The sequence below is a fragment of the Cyprinodon variegatus genome, unplaced genomic scaffold (genome assembly GCF_000732505.1).
Source record: "Cyprinodon variegatus isolate N-32 unplaced genomic scaffold, C_variegatus-1.0 Scaffold1144, whole genome shotgun sequence".
Classification (NCBI taxonomy): Eukaryota; Metazoa; Chordata; class Actinopteri; order Cyprinodontiformes; family Cyprinodontidae; genus Cyprinodon; species Cyprinodon variegatus.
The window spans coordinates 175,570-192,977 of NW_015151597.1; the positions used below are offsets into that span (position 1 = coordinate 175,570).

At 38.3% G+C, this 17,408-nt stretch overlaps 1 protein-coding gene across 1 annotated transcript; it reads left to right on the top strand.

Annotated features, from left to right (window-relative positions):
- Window positions 1-2,072: 2,072 nt before the first annotated feature.
- usp3 (ubiquitin specific peptidase 3) lies at window positions 2,073-14,044 on the top strand. Its single transcript, XM_015400751.1, has 15 exons — window positions 2,073-2,494; window positions 2,723-2,783; window positions 4,927-5,064; window positions 5,182-5,265; window positions 5,441-5,522; window positions 5,634-5,713; window positions 6,171-6,284; window positions 6,555-6,668; window positions 6,776-6,925; window positions 8,757-8,863; window positions 9,026-9,106; window positions 9,208-9,326; window positions 9,427-9,540; window positions 12,391-12,458; window positions 12,925-14,044. Exons 1-15 carry the CDS (start codon window positions 2,404-2,406, stop codon window positions 13,394-13,396), a joined length of 1,875 nt encoding a protein of 624 aa, XP_015256237.1. The 5' UTR covers window positions 2,073-2,403; the 3' UTR covers window positions 13,397-14,044.
- The last annotated feature ends 3,364 nt before the right edge of the window (window positions 14,045-17,408 follow it).

Genomic DNA, 17,408 nt, shown 5'->3' on the forward strand with positions numbered 1-17,408 from the left:
GCTGGTAATCATTTAGTGAGGTGACCTGAGGCTTTTTTGGGACCGGAATGATGGAGGCAAACTTGAAGCATGCCGGCACTATGGATTGGTCCAGCGAGGTGTTAAAAATGTCTGTGAGGACACCAGCCAGCTGATCTGCACACTCCTTATACACCCGCCCAGGTATGTCATCAGGCCCTTGGGCCTTCCTTGGGTTGACTGTCTTCAGAGTTTTCCTCACTTCAGCTATGTCCAGGTAAAGCTGAGTTGATGCTAAACAGTATTGTCAAATATTTGAATTACAAAGAGAATGGAAATGAGCCCCCGATTATCAGTGTTAGTACCTGGATTTGACAGTTTGCAAAAGCCCTGATGAAAGCATTCCTAGAGATGGACTTTAACACATAAAAAGGAGAAGGAAAGTAGAGATCTTGCCCTTAAACTCCTAAATGCCTCAGCTAAAGGCAATTTAACATATAAATAAAAAAGGTAGATGTTAGTTCAATAACTTTTTAAACTTTTTTTTTAAGTTTGATGAACAAAACTGTTGCGCAATGTGTGCCACTTTCAACCCACCAGGAACTGCCGTTGTACATTGGGTGAGTATGAAAAACAGTTAAAGCAGTGATAGAATGATTCTATAGGGTATTTGGTGCTGGTCCTTAAGGTCTCTGAATAGGGTGTGTAACATTGTTTGGGCTGAAAATGGCATATTTGCTGTTCCATGACCCCCTAATGCAAGCATGCCCTAGAATGAAACGGCAGGTTTTCTTCCTTTCACGGTGTGATCATGAATACTTAGATGAGCTGTGTGCTGATTGTTTGGTTTAAAACGAGCGAAGCTGCTGAGCAAAGACGGTAGCACCGCTGCCTTGCAGTAAGAAGGTTTCAATTCCTGGCCCGGGGTCTTTCTGCATAGAGTTTGCATGTTCTCCCTGAGCATACGTGGGTTCTCTCCGGGTACTCCGGCTTCCTCCCACAGTCCAAAAACATGACTGTTAGGTTAATTGACTTCTCTAAATTCTCCTTAGGTGTGAGTGTGTGTGTAAATTGGTTGTTTGTCCTGTGTGTCTCTGTGTTGCCCTGCGATGGACTGGCGACCTGTCCAGGGTGTATCCGCCTCTTGCCCATTGACTGCTGGAGACAGGCACCAGCACCCCTCGTGACCCCAATTGGGACAAGCGTGTCAGATAATGGATGTAGATTTTAGAAGTTTTGCTGGATAGGTCTTGTGATGGACTGACACAAAATCTATAAGAAATCATGGTACTAGACTGGTTTGATGAGATACACCATTTGTTTTTAATATGAAATCGCTAAATATGTATATTTTTTGTAAATATGATAAATCTACTTTGATAGCTTCTAGGCCTACAGTTTTATTTTGAAAACAGGAAGTCGGTACACAATGTATCCGTTTTCCCTCGCTGTGTGTTTTTTTTTTATACCGTAAAGTCTATGATAAGGGTGCATTTGAAGCGGCTTCCTCTGATTTCAGTGTACCCGAAGCAGAGGATTTCCCTGAGGGAATAGAGAATTAACCGGAGCAAATGTTTGACGAATGTCTGTCGAATATCCAACGTAAAACTAACTTTTCCGCGGTCTGAAATTCAACTTTTAACAACCTTGTAGCTCTTTTAATATTTTCACTCCATTTCGCCTATTTTTATTCAATTTGGTCATTTTTCTGTGACACAACTCAGTAACCTTCGTTAACATTCAGATCTGAAGAAAGCCCGAAATATGACCTTCACTTTAAGTTAACTATTTTAACTCAGTTTTCATTTCGACTGCCAAGTTTGACTTAGTGGAAAGGTGATGTGATTTTCACAAACGTTCAAAAAAATGGGAGGAAAATAACAGATTTTGTGTTTTAACAGGCCGCAACGTCATGTCGGGAAATCTTAAAAAATTTAATAAAAAAAAAACAGAGTTTGCAAAGTGTGATAGCAAAGCCCCCCACAATTGAAATAAATTGTCTTTTAGCACACGTTTAGCGAAACAGCCATATTTTGTACACAAATGCGGAAGTGCTAAAACATTTTTCTCGGAGGTTTTTCATCTTTGTGATGAAAACCAACGAGAGCCGGTGGAGCCTACGTCACTTCCTGGAGTTATATCCATTTGTTTGTGGCCAGCAGTTGCCTACTGCGTAAACACCAAAGAAATCGCTACTGTTTCACTTTACAATATGTGTTTGTGGAAACTGCAAGGGGTGACTTTTATTTGAACTCTTAGTCTAAAAAGGACAAGCTCTGGTTGTTACCTAACGCGAGGACGCGAAAACGTGCCTTCGATAGCTGCTGTCTGATAATTGGCTAACTATTGTTAGCTATCCGGATACCGTTGGTATTGTTGGGGTTTTTTAAAGAGTCCGGCTCCTGGTACCGCTGGTGTTGCGCTGTCCATAGAGTTGTGAAGCTGATGGAGTGTCCTCATCTGAGCTCTAACTTAGGCTGTGCCACCGATTCCCCAAGGTTCCCTAACGGCACACCGTCCTCCTGGTGCTGTAATGGTAGGAACGCCATTTAGCTCACATTTGTTTAATTTACTAATTCTATCTAGGTAATTTAGCTAGATTGTTTATATGTTTAATCCTAGCAATAGGTCAGAAACTCAATTTAAGAGACGTACTTTAGGTACAAATAACTCAGCCTCAAGAGAAAATCACAATTAAGCTGTGATGCAAATGGAACAAAAAAAAAGCCCAATCTAAAGCTCTTCTTGCCTGTTTTATGCTCAGTTTGCAGGTCGAATAAAAGTCCATGGATTTGCCTGACCTGTCTTATGGTTCACTGTGGGCGGTAAGTGGTATTTTACTACTAATTATGTTTTTCTAATTTTAATAATCCTTTTTTTTCTTTTCTTAAGAGTGTTCTTTTGTAACAGGGGTCTCAATGTCTAGTCCTGCAACTTTCAGATATAACATTGGACCAATACACATAAACAGTGCTGGTTGTAGACCTAACTTATCAGGGGGCCAGGGTGGGACAAGTTCTTTTTATTGGAGGCACAGAAAAAAAGTATGTAAACAAATAAAACAAGGCAAGGCAAATTTATTTGTATAGCACAATTCAGTACAAAGACAATGCAAAGTGCTTTACATGATTAAAATATAGGAAAATAAATCAGAATCAAAGCAAGTAGGAACAAATAAATAAAATGGAAAAAAATGCAGAAACAAAAAAAGAATATTAAAAACAGTTGGACTAAAGAAAATAAAAAAGTTGAACTAGAGATGTTTCAGTTGAACTGTTTAACTAGAACAGTTAAACAAAACTAGAACAAGGCAATATATAATAATTTAATATATTAATTTGCAGAACCAAGTAACCCCTTCTGACTATGGAGACCCCAGATAAAGCAGGCAAACTTTATCCATCTTATTATTCTTATTACTTTATTATTCTTATTATTGTTTTTACTTTGTTACTTGAATGTAAAGCTGATCTAAAAGTCTTATCTACCTCTGCAAATGTCTGAAAACAGCCTCTGTCAACACTCTAAACCTTAGATTTATAATTGAGAGCACCAATTATGGCGGCCTAATGGTTAGGGCATAGAGCTTGGAATCCTGAGGTTCTGAGTTCGAGCCACACAGACTGCCACTCTATGTCCCTGAGCAAGACCCATAACCCCCAATTGCTACCCGGGTGCCCCACGATGGTATCCCACTGCTCCCCAGGGGGATGGGTTCAATGCAGAGGTAAATTTCTCCAACGTGAGATCAATAAAATTTAATTATCTAGTACTGTCAAAACAAGTTTCTATTATTTTCAAGGTATTGTTCTTTTTTCTATATAATAAGATTTAAACATACCAAGTGTGTTATTATCCTATAACAGCTGTCATAAAGAAAGTATCAGTCAACTTTAATTAACTTCAACCCCTTCATTTTTAAATCACTGTTGAAATAAAACCGTGAAGGTAAAAAAAAGAAAATAGATCCAAGTAGCCGATTAGTAACAGTTTCTGTGTCAACACATATAATTTTAACAAATGTATTTAATAATATGTCTTCTGTACACGGCCGCCCTGTCTAGAACAACCCATGCACCTAAATCAAATGGCTGGATTAGCTCCTCAGCATGCAGTAGAGCTCCCCAGAGTCCTGCTAATGACCTAATTATTTGATTTATCTAAAACCTCAAGTACTGCAGTTGGACAACTGTACTGTAGATGATGAAATTGAAATGTGTTTTTGATGTTTTCCATTTGCAGCTTGTTTGTCATATTAAACTATAGTTTTGCTGGGATTTTGATAGGATGTCAAAACATCTTGTTAAGGGCTGTTACTAAGCTAACTGTATACTATTAAGAAACCTTTAGAGTTGGATAATTATAGTGTTAACACCTCAAAGTGACTTATTTGAGCCAATTATACATACATGCATACATCATAGTTATATTTAAATTGTTAATGTTAAGTTTAATGCAAGTCATCGGGTAAGTGATAGTTATTTATTTTAAAGCATGTAGGTATTAAAATTATCTTTACAGTCTATTAAAGTGGTGCAAATTCTGTTTTTAAATAGGCTAATTTTCTATTAATGATTTATCTTGTGTCCTAACAATGTTATAAAACACTAATAAATCAATCCATTTAACTAATGCTCTTATATGGAGCATATAAGCTTATAAATATAATTTTAAAATCGACCTGTTCTTATTTTTTTAAACTATTTAAATATAGAGGCTGAATGGAATATGTTTGCATTATCCATACATTCAATCCAAGATTCAAACAAAATTTGGAAACCGGTTGCGATCAAATTACTTACTGAAAAGTTTCGGATAGGAGAAAATGAAAATGGCACATTTAGGAAAAGGGCAAATGTCCCATTAATCATTTAGCAAATGTGACATAAAGATATTTACTTGTTCTTTATATATTTTGTCAGATAATCATAGACATTTCTGTGTGTTAACTTACTAACTCTTTTATAGGTATGTCAATGGGCATGCTAAGAAACACTTTGAGGAGAACCAGGGCCCTGGGATTTGTCAAAGAAAGGGTGAAAAACAGGAGAAAGAGAAAACCTCTCATTCCGTCTGCATGGATTGCAGCAACTTCAGTGTATTTTGGTGAGAGGTTCTAATAAAAAACATCGTTTTATGCAAATTTTACATCGATTTTAACAGCTGTTGACACAGCAGAGATTTTTTTCTCACGTTGTAACTTTTACTGTATTTTATACATAGTTACAGATGTGATGACTTTGTTGTCAATGACACCAAACTTGGACATGTGCAGAAGGTCAGAGAAAATCTCCAGAGTTTAGAAAAGTGAGTATAAACATTCCCTAATAGAGCCTTAAAATGCTTTTGATTCATTATCTGCTCTACCATCACCACACCTACCAAAACCTTTGGCTGCAATTTCTATGAATGATTGACAATATTTGGAATTGAAATAATTTCTTACATGTATGGTAAAAACGACCGTCTAATCCTTCTGCAGTTCATTGCTTTTGGGAGACAGACAGAGGAAGAGGAAATTTCTAGAAAGCCCAGCTGCAGATGGCAAGCTGTTAAAAGACAATGTGGGTAACATTTGCTTCAACAGTAGTCTAGAATGTATTCTTGTTTTTCCACAAGACTTTCAGGATAAATTCCTTCTCTCTGACATTATTACTCCGCTTCAACTTCTCCAGGATGGAGTAGCTGTGGGAGCAACTGGTCTACGAAACTTGGGCAACACATGTTTCATGAATGCCATCCTGCAGTCGCTCAGGTAAGACTTTGCTCTGAGGCATGTGGGTGGGCGACTGGATTTACAGCACAAATCAGCAGCTCTGCCCCAGTAGAGCAACAGAGCCCCATGACCAGTCAGCCTTTTCTTAATACAGTCTGTGGCACAGTCAGGGATATTACAGAGGCTGCTTAGAACCAAGAAAACCGCAAAGGCCAGGTTTTTCCATCGATACAGGTTCTACTTCACTTCTACAGGATTATAAAGTGGTATCAAAACACGTCAACTAAAAATAAGATATTAATATAATCCGATTAGGATTTTTTTCCTACCATTTATAGATAGTATTATATATGTAAGCCTTAGCTTTCTTCTTTGACTTAATTGATGGGGATGAGAAAATTCTCTTCCTTTATTGCTGAAAAGAGTTGTTATGCATTTTCTGTAAATGTCCTTACATTGGTCGTCTCTTTTCAATAAATGTGCTTTCTTTTGACAGCAACATCGAGCAGTTCAGCTGTTATTTCAAGGAGCTGCCTGCTGTAGCCCTGCGGAGCGGTAAGACGGCAGGAAGAAGGATGTACCACACCCGCAGCCAGGGGGACAACAGTGTGTAAGGTCCTCTTCTGCAGGAAGGAGAATTTATGGCCATTCATCTGTCATTTATTTCCATAACAGTGAAACCAGTTTGCTGTTTTAGGCCATCCAGGCAAACAAACAGTAGTAGCTGTTATTGGTTCTATAGGAAATATGCAATTTCATAGCACTACATTTATTTTTGACCAATTTTCTGAAGAAAGCTTTACACAGAATTGTATTAAGGTTTATGTGGTATTGTTTCCGGCTGTTCAGCATTGTAAATAAGTTGTTCTGTTTTAAACAGTTCCCTGGTGGAGGAGTTCAGGAAAACTCTTTGTTCCCTGTGGCAAGGAAACCAGGCTGCCTTTAGTCCAGACTCCTTATTTTACGCCATATGGAAAATCATGCCCAGTTTTAGGTAATATAAAGAGGCTACATGTAGCCACTGATGCTGATCTCAAATTTCTTCCTTGAGTGTTGCTATTTTTGCATGGTTATAATTGAAGTCTTTGTTTTATGGCACAGGGGCTATCAGCAGCAGGATGCTCATGAATTCATGCGTTACCTGTTAGACCACCTCCACAGGGAGCTCCAGTACAGTCGCAATGGGGCAGCTTTCCCTGTCTCGCCTCAGGATGGAGTCACGCTCTCCAGCACAGATAGTAAATGCTGCATGTGAGTCTGTTTTTGTGTGTTTGTATTTTTTATTTTAATTTTTTAGCTTTTTTGTAGAAGAGATTGGCAGTGTAAGATACTTAAGATAATATAAAACCTCAAAAAACTATATTTAAAACAAATGTATAAAAAATGATCTTCTCGCATCTTTAAAATTCTCCTACCTGCAGAGAACATAGCAGCACATCTGTTTTTCTTAATGCTAATTGCACAGACTGCTACCTTGTTTTCCATTTCTACAACTTCTAGGGTATTATTTCTTCTTTATTTAAGGATCACCAGTCAGGGGTTTACGTTAAGGATTTTTACCACTTCCCCTTCGGGCAAGTGACTTTCAGATTTCATTTGCCCAGAAACAATTTTTACTTGCCCAGTATAATGTTTGATAAATATAGTTCCTAATATTCATTTTTGTATATATATCAATGAAGCATGTTTGTTTTTAAATGTTTTTTGTAATTAAGTATTTCTTAAGTTTCCAGGTTCCTGGTGTGTATATGCATGTGTCAGATAGTTAACTCAAGCCTACATTACCTTGTTAACATGCTTTTCAATCCTTCCTGCACATTCTTTTCAAACTAAACTTTGCTTTAACCTCTTAGACACTAGGCCTGTTTTCGAGAAATATGCTTGAAAATAACATGCCCAAAATGAATTGAATATATCTCAAGAACTACAGAGTTTATTTTAATTGTTTTGGTATCAAAATAAAGGCAAGACCCCAGAGAATATGTTACAGGTCTAAAAACCATCTTGGGGCATACAGTTATTATTATTTTCCTAATCCCTGACTGATCATTTCTAATCTAGCGTGTATTATAGTATAGATTAAATTCATCATCCAGCTGCTGCTCTGCAGAATTCTCTCCCCAAAAGCTGAATCACACCATCTAGCGGAAAATCACGCGGCTTTTTCAAACCACGCGAGAATGTGTACAAAACAACAAAGATGGCGCCGGCAACGCTTGTGGGTCGTTTTCAGCGAATGCCGGAAATTTGTACTCTCCAACAATAAAAACTACTTGCCCCTGGCGATCGGGCAATGGTTAACATCGAGCCCTGCCATTACTCTCTACGAGAGTAGAGGCTACTCTTCCTGGGGTCTATTTATATTTAAAGCATATTACATTTAAACATACTTTAAATTAGGTGGTTATTTAGATAGACAGTCTACTTGGATATTGTGGCTGCATGTTGTATGCTAACATGGCTTTTGTAGCTTAACAAGAACTATTTTAAGAGTTAACTTAATAGAGATAGGTGGCACTCCAAGCAAAATAAATGACTGTTTTTGAAAGCAGAAATATAAACATTGATCTTTTTTTTTTTTTGTTGTTTAATTACATTTTTGGCAAGCAAGGCAAATACTTTAGAACCCTTTTGCAGCTAGTAGATTGACAGTGTGCTGCAGGTTACCCATGCATCTGTTTACTCTAGTGTTTTATTTGGCATCTCATCAAAATAACTTTTTCCACACTTTAATAACCTGAGTTTTGTTAAACTGTTATATATATACATATATTGGTACTCAGAAATGACCCATGACTGCTGCGCAGTAAAAGTGGAACCTTTAGCCAGTTTTAACTTCCACTACTTTGTCTCTAAACTGTTTTTTATACTAGGTGTTATTATTATGTTTATACATTTTCTATCATTCATTCATTTATAAAGATGATTGAGTTACTATTTGGTTTAGAATTTAACTTTTCAAATTTAGCTTAAAATGTCCAAAAGGTTGATTTAATCTGCCATTGTTTGGATTTTCCCTAAAGAAATCAATAGTATCCCTTTTCTTAGAAACTAATATCAATGTTTTTCTGATCCTGTGTAGAAATGGGACTTCCAGTGTTGTCACGTCCATTTTCGGTGGAATACTTCAAAATGAAGTCAACTGCCTGATATGTGGGACAGAATCTCGAAAGTTTGACCCATTTCTTGGTAAGATTAGCTTTTATTTGTAACCTTTTTTTTTTATTGTGGATGAAACAGCTATTTATGTTGTTTATTTTCTGTCCTCATGTGGAGTTGAGATGATACAGATGAGATATGATACAACCTTTAACAAAATACTTTCTTCTCTCCCATTCTTATTGCTTCTAGATCTGTCTTTGGACATCCCCAGTCAGTTTAGACAAAAGAGAAGTAAGGACCAGGAGCCAGGTCCTATATGCACTTTACGTGGTAAGTTTAGTACTGTCAAAATAAAAGCTTTTTTTTTTTTTTTTTTTTTTTTTTTTCATTAATATTATGTTGTAACTGTGAATATTAAAAATGTGTTTTAGACTGCTTGCGTAGCTTCACTGACCTCGAAGAGCTTGATGAAACTGAGCTATATTATTGCCACAAGTGTAAAAAACGCCAGAAATCGACCAAGAAGTTCTGGATCCAGAAGCTGCCAAAGGTGTGAGGCCCACATTTTTTATTTTCAGATTAACAAATATTTTTTTATGCTTGTTCTTCAAAGCTTGAGTGGCCTATAAAGTTTTATTTTTCAAATGTAGGTCCTGTGCCTGCATCTCAAACGGTTCCACTGGACGGCCTTTCTGAGAAACAAGGTGGATACTTATGTGGAGTTTCCACTGACAGGCCTGGACATGAGAGGCTTCTTACTGGAGGTAAGGCCAGTTATAAGTTTACACTTTAGAATTTTAGTTGCAAAAAAGTGTTTTGATTTTAATTTATTAATACATTTATATCCTAGAGTAGATGCTAATAATAATGACAGGGCAATTAATTACATTTACAATATAATCACAATTGAACAAAAATAAATGTGGCATAAAAACATTTAAAAAGGTGTTTGCATTGTTGCTGCTGTCTGCATCAAGTGGGAGTCGTCTCTCTACTTCATCTGCAATTGCATCCTGGTAATATATGCCCACTGGTGCCCCCTGCTGGTTTCCATCACTGAAAGATTCATCTGCTTCTAAGACAAAAAGGCCACGTTTCTTAGGGTCAATATCTACAGACCTCCAAGTTTCATGTTCAGAATCAGAATCAGACATACTTTAATAATCCCAGAGGAAAATTACAATCAGATTACCTTAAGATAAGTGAGCACTTTAAGGGAAGGGTTCTTATGGTCAAGAATCTGCATCCAAACTTTGTCATCAAGTGCAATAAAAAGGACTTGAAGAAACTGGTGTTAAGATTACAGCTACTGAGCTTTATAGCAGCAAAGATATACTCTGGAGTGACAGATCATGTCTCTATTTTGCAATCCAGTAGACCAATATGTGTTTAGCATTTGCCACCAGAATGGAGCATTCTCGATTAAAGTCATGTGAAAAAAAAATTGGTTCAGAGAGGCTTATTGTTTGACGTTTACCTTCTCAACTTCATGTGCGTACTCGGATCCCTGCTCTCCTCGCTTGGCTCCATTTCTGCGCTCACCACTTGTAATGTTGTTTTGTTAATGCACAGCACCAACTGGCCAATCAAAGACAGGCCTGTGTATAACGGTAATATTTATATGTCATGTATATATTAAAATGAACTTTTCTTGAGAAAAATGCTTTTGTTCCATTTTTAGATTGTTATTGACTTTTTCTCGGGTGAAATCTGGAGAAATTTACTTATGCTACGTTCAGACCGCATGCGCTGGATGCAGCAAATCGCCTATGCTGCCTCATTTTTGATGCTTGTACAAGTTTAGTTCTTGGCTTATTTTAATGAATAATGCTACATTCACATCCTAAACACTGGAAGCCGAAAAAAGCTTCTGCTGCTTCATTTTTGATGTTTGTCCACATTAAGGTCAGACATCCAGTAAAGTGTGTCCAGATGCGTTGGATGCTTCTGCTGCTCCTGTGTTTAGTGGCTGAGAGCGGCTTTGCTATATTTGCTGTTGTAAGTGGGTAAAAAGTAGTTTTAATGTGTTTTTATGTAAGAAAGTTTACCTGAAAACTTCATATGTGCAGTCAGTTTATCAAGATTACCATCCTGCCTTCAAATATTATTTTGCTGTCGGAGCCACTCAGACCACCGTACACCAGCAGTCTGACCGGATGTACAGCAGAGCTCTGTCCCGGTCGCCTCTTTGCGGTTTTCCACTACTGCTTGTGGTGGCTTGAAGGCGTTTTTCACGTATGTAATCCAAACTGCATGCACCTGAATAATAAAATTTAACATATATCAGCAGCAGGTTTCAACATTTTAAGTTAATTTCGGGATTAAAAAACTGTTTTTTGAGGAGTGATCATAGCGCTCTGCATCAGCAGCGCTGTGTCTGTCTCCCTGCCAGCTCCCAGATAAGCTTCTCTGATTGGTTGATGTGTCGCGTCGAGCAGCACATCAACCAACACAAATTCTGCTGTTCGAAACGTGCTGCAGGACCTTTTGCTGCGCCTTGATGCTTGTCAACCATTGACTTTGCATATAAACTAGCTGCTTCTGCTACCGCTAGCACGTGCTTTCTGAACGTAGCATTAAGACAACGAATGTCCCTTTTCATGCCAATCCATATCAAAAAACATCTGCAGTAAAATGATCAAATTACAATGTAGGCATTTCTTTGGTATAAACCCAAAAAAAATCCTGAAAATAGGACAAAAATATGGCATCAGACGCCATAAGTGCAGAGATGGAGCTGAGCGAGCAAGTGTGGATGAGGCCGTGCGCATGGAGAGGGGAAGCCAAGCACGCTCGTAGACAAAGGCCAGTGTGCACAGAAATGTTATTGGGTGCGCGTTTTTAGAGTTGAGCATGTGGCAAACAGGTTTTGAGCGAAGGTGTGTGAGTTTAAAAGCTTCACATCATTAGAATAGAATTGGATTTAACTTTATTCATTACACTGTCACAAGTACAAAACAACAAAATGAACTCTGTGCATTTAACCCATCCCCTTGGGGAGCAGTGGGCTGCCATTCTGTGGCGCCTGGGGGGAGCAGTGTGGGGTTAAGGTTCTTGCTCAGGGACCCAGAGTGGTAGTCTGAGGAAGTAAGGCTTGACCTCAGAACCTCCTTGGCCACCACTCCCCCAAACGGTAGCGTCCCTGACCAGGAATTGAGAGTGCAGAATCTCAACCTCTAGACCAGCATTGACCAACTGTTCTAACTGTGCGCTCAGACTGGTAGATGAGCGCTACGGTCAGTGGCACAAAAATTACGCTATGCATTTCCTTGTGCAACACAACATAGCACAAAGCAGGCGTTTACATGCATGAGTGGGTTGGGTGTGGAAGAACCTGATTCGCTGCCATGGACTCCCTGCCATCAACCTGTTGTTGAATTGAAACCAAAAACTGCAAGCCGAGGGTTTTCTGATCTGACAAGTGCAATTATGGAAGACTGGTCAAAAATAGAAACACTCTGGTTCAAACCTTTGCTTTTACACGGATCCTTTGGTCAATAAACCCAAGGGAATGGACAGAAATCACAGAAAGTGATTTTTTTTTTTCTTTCTTTTTCAAAGAAAGCCTATAATTTTCGTGTTTAAAGCTTCCCTTTTCCCTTATGTCTCTGCAGCCAGAGAACACATTACCAGGAAGCTGCTTGTATGACCTTGCTGCTGTCGTGGTGCATCATGGGTCTGGGTGAGTCAAGGTTTTGTATCATTCAAGCTTTACTCCATGACTTAGGCAAGCCATTATGTTCAACATAGACATGGGAAAAGGGTATAATGATATTCATTGTTTGTTAACGTATGCCTGCTTACAGTGTGCTAATTTTAAAGGCTCTTCTGCAGCCTAATAAGCTTGACAGGTGTCAGGGTTTTTTTTATCAGGTCTTTATTATGATTAAGCAAAGATTTCAGCTGCCAAATTTTATTGATGAAAACTTTGCAATGAGTTTTGTGGACAGCTGATGTTTGAAAGAAAAAGCATTAAAGTTTTTAAAAATGTGTTCATATAGTTGCTGCCATCTCAGTTTTGGCCTCTAAGTGGCAGTGTTGTGCCACTGTCGCACATTAAAGCCAGACATGTCCCTGTTGCTCCACCAGCAACAGATGAATCTCTAAAAATCCAGAAGGTACAATGTGAAACGCGTCTGTGTTCACAGGGTCGGATCGGGGCATTATACGGCGTATGGCAGCCATGAGGGCCGCTGGTACCACTTCAACGACAGCACAGTGACTCTGACCAATGAGGACACAGTGAAGAAAGCTAAGGCCTACATTCTCTTTTATGTTGAGAGGACTGGTCAAGTGGCTTTAGACAAGATTCCCTCCGACAGCACGTCCGCAATCCAGCCTGAAGTGGACACGGCAGCCACAGACTGCGTTTCAGCAGAAATAGTTACTCAGGAGGACCAGGCTCCAGCAGACGCAGAGATAGTTTTGATGGATGGTGCAGCCGAACAAACAGACATCCCTGGTGATAAAGAAGGAGGAGTTGCTAGCGTAAATATAGCCTCTTTAAACAAGACGACAATGGTGTCAGCAGAGGCTGCAGCAGACGAAGAGATCTCAGAGCAGACTGTGATGGAGGAATCGATGCACACCGCTGCGCCTGAATTCACTGCCTCAGATTAGCTTTTTGGTTTCACCTCAACGTGTCACAGCCCTTCTTTATTAATCTAGTTCATTTCCCCATTGATCATATGAGTTTCTTGAGTTGATGTGTTTGAAATAATGACTTGCTGCTTTTTATATATTTTTAGGTGTATTTTGTCAGATTTTTCTGTATGTTATTGTTTCTAATAATGAAGTAAAGCTTGAACCTTGGGAAACCTCAGGCGGTCCATCGTTCAATAGACTGAGACTGTATCCAGGCATTGTAATTGTGAATATACTTGACTGTTTTGTCATATTTAAGTTTCTTAATTTTGCCTTTTTTCCCACAATTTAAATCGTCTAGCTCTGTTTACCAGTTTTTAGTGAATATTTAGTCTTTATACTGCATCATGTTGGAGTGTTTATTTGGGCTTTTTGTTTGTATTTCCTTCTTTACCACCCCCCATATAAAAATGTGATCATCCTGTTTAGTCAGTATTGGTGGTGAAGTATCATTTAACGTTTATGTTGCCGTTGATGACCAAGTCACAGGACCCTGATGAAATTCACAGCAAAGTATGTATCGTCCAGCGCTGCCATGACTGAATGAAAACTTTCACTCATACATTGGTGTTGTGATGTTTTCCATGGGTACTGAAATCCTGTCTGCTCTGTGAGGCTGTTATTTAGCTACAATCTACACAAACATATATAGATTGATTACATAGTGGTATATTTTAAGGTTTTTGCTTTTTTGTTTGTCGAGCTTGGACGCTAACTTAGTAAAACCCAGAACTCAACTTTCTCAGAAAATTGGAATATAGTAAAAACTAATAAAGGTTTTCTAATGATAAAATATCAGCCTATAACAAAAGCAGGTCTGCATAATTAAATCCAGCTGGTAATTCTTAGCCGAGGCCCTTTTCGCATGAACCTTTCCATCTGCCTGTTTCTCTGCTGAGCAGTGAGGCTCAGCTTTTAAGTCGTTCCATCTTTTGAATTGATACCATTACAGAATTTAGGTTTAGATGTGAGGTGGCAGGTCAGTAAAGTACCCTGATTCCATGGTTTTTAAAGGAGGCCGTTCTGTGTGGGTAGCAACTAAGTCCTTCTGGAAAATCTAATCAGCACCTCCATGTCTTTGAGCAGAGATAAAGAAGTGCACAGGCAGCACTACATTTAGACTTGATAAAACTATCTGCCTCTTTCTTCAAACTAAATTCAATTCAAAGTGAAAGACGAATTTGGACTTAAGGATTTCTCAAGGTAAGAAACCCCCGGAGTCTCTAGCTTTTGAAAGCCCTGATTTCAACCTCATTCCAAATCTTAATCTTCAACTCTAACTCCCAAAGTCTGCTGTTTTCTTTCTAGCATGTCAGCTAGTTCTAATACCTGTTTTCCTTCCAGTAAATGTTCCATTAACATGGCTGATCCATCACTCTGTAAAACCAGTGTTTTTAACTCATAAGGCACTCGGTGAAATACTTTGACAAGTCAAGAGTGTTATTGGAGGATAAGAACAAGACTTTGTTACTTTTGTAACAAAGTGTTTTTGTGGCAAAAATCACTTGCCCTAATGAAAAAAAAAAAAAAAATCCATAATGTTTCTATAGGAGATTTGGGAAAAAAATACTTTTTTCATTAAAAAAGAACCTGTAGGACATTAATACTGATAAGGGAGCTTGATTTTTTTTACTTGTGAACTTATTTTTTTTTTTTTAATTGGCTTTTTAGCCTATTTACCTAGCTATTTAAGTTTCAAGGCTTGTGAAGCAGATTTCTGGCCTAGTAGGTTAGAGCAGTGCGCTGATAAGGTTGCAGGTACCAGGTTCGATTCCCCATAGCCTCCACTCTGGGTTCCTGAGCAAGACTGTTAACCCCACACTGCTCCATGGGTGCCACACAATGGCAGTCTACTGCTCTCTCCAAGGAAATTGGTTTAAATGCAGAGGTAAAGTTCTCCAGTGTGAGAGCGATAAAGTTCAATTATTACTATATTATCTTTCTTTTGTTTTTACTTAAGTAGGTACCATATCCTATCGCAGTTACACTCAGCTTTTAGAAAGAGGCGTACCTTACAGACCTTGCAGACCACAATTGACCTCACGATTTGGCCTTAAGTTAACTTGTTTTTTGTTGTTTACCCTCATTAAAGGTATCAGTTGTTGCCTTCTGGGCATCTATCAACTCAGCCATCCCTCCCATGATCAGTTCCATAGTTTCCAATTTATTTTGGTCTTATGTGATAAAATATTCTGTTTTGTAAGACACTGCGGTTATTAATAAGACAAAAAATGAAAAAAATTATGAAATTGATACCCATGTAATGATTACTCATAGTTTTTAAAAATAAATTGTTAAACTAAATTAACTTTTCAGCAATTTTCTATTCCAACACAAGATTAAGTAAATACCTACCAGTTGTTTTGGGAAGCAAAACACAAGTTAGTGCCCTCTTCTTTTACTCAAAATGTTTACTGCTACAGTAAAATCATGCTATAGATTCTGTATTTTCTCCTTTACAAAGGTCCTGCAGCTCCTATTGTTTCTTTGAATGTTGATAAGCCCTTGACGTGGAAGACTCTAGAGGAGCGGGAGCATATTTAGTGCCCGGCTTTTTTATACTGCTCGTCTTTAGTCCCTGAAAAAAACCTCGGCCCACGCCCAGTGGCACACATACACCAGAGTTGCCTGCCGCACACGTGCCAACCAGTAAACCCTCTCACTGTGGCAGGAACAAGCGCTCCTGTATGCAGAGGAACAGCTGCTCTTGGTTGCTTTCTCACAGGTGGCTGCGAGCTCGCTTCTCCATCCCTCCCCTCCATTAATGAAACAAGCAGGCGTTTTCTTCTCTTTCCTGTGGACCATTAACTCTGTGTACTAATAACTGGCTCACCTTATTTTGCTGTGGTTGTGTCAGAGGTCTCGTTTAGAACACTAGAACACTGTACATAATATAATTATAAGAAGCAGTGGTTCTTCTTATTGTCTAGGTTTGTTTGTTATTCCTCTTAACAGATTTCTTATAACAAGTTTAACAGGACATACTTGGAAGTAGTGTGATGACATATGTGCAGGCTTATAGTATTTTGGCATCAGTACATCCTCTGCGCTCCAGTTGAGCAAACACACTGAGTCACAGTTTAGCAGGTTGCCTTAGGCAAAGTCCTACGTAGCACTGCATGTGCTTGTGACTCCAGCTCACATGTTGAGCTTGAAGCAGGGAAGTTATTTGTCTTTCTGATTATCTTGAATGCGGGAATCTTAGAGCAGTTTATGTGTGTAAACCATCCGGTGTGAGTCCCATTCACTCCTCTAATAATATTTTATCATCTCTGTGGTAACTGCTGGAAAAAAAGAGTAAATCAATGGAGCCACTGAAGATTTTTTTTTTTATTATTATTATAGGGATCATTGTCATTTGATCCTTTTTTGTCTAATCTCCAAGTCTTTCACAACCTTCTTTTAAAAGAAAACATGTTTTTCTTTAGAGTCATACTGGACCCGGTGTTCCATAACAGCATCAGCAGCGTTTACTCATTTTAGATTAAAAAAACATAAGACACCCCATCAGATAAGAGATTACTGCATTATGGTTTCTTTTGTTGTATTGAATTTTTTTCAGATTTATTTCTCTTATTTACAAAGTGTTACCTGTTGAGAGATATCATTTTAAGGTCTCCTCATCTGAAGGAGGCAAAGTTCTCTTGAGATAAAACCAGATTATGACTCTGGCAGTCCCTGAATTTATATAAATTATGATTGACTTATTTGAAATATTGTGTTAATCCTATAAATGTTTACATGACGATCTAAACAAGTCTTGAATCAAAGGATTTTGAGTTGCCCAACAACAACAAAATTGAGATAATTTGACACCTTTAAACACAAAGTATTTTAGCTGTGATTTCATGCTTTTCTTTTAATGTCACAATAAATATGAAGATAAAACCAGAGGAAAAATTCAGAAGCAGACTTGTGCACAGCCTTCATCAGATGCTGCTAGATAGAGCAAGTGTTACTGAAGGAATGTTGACAGGCCTTCTTTTTT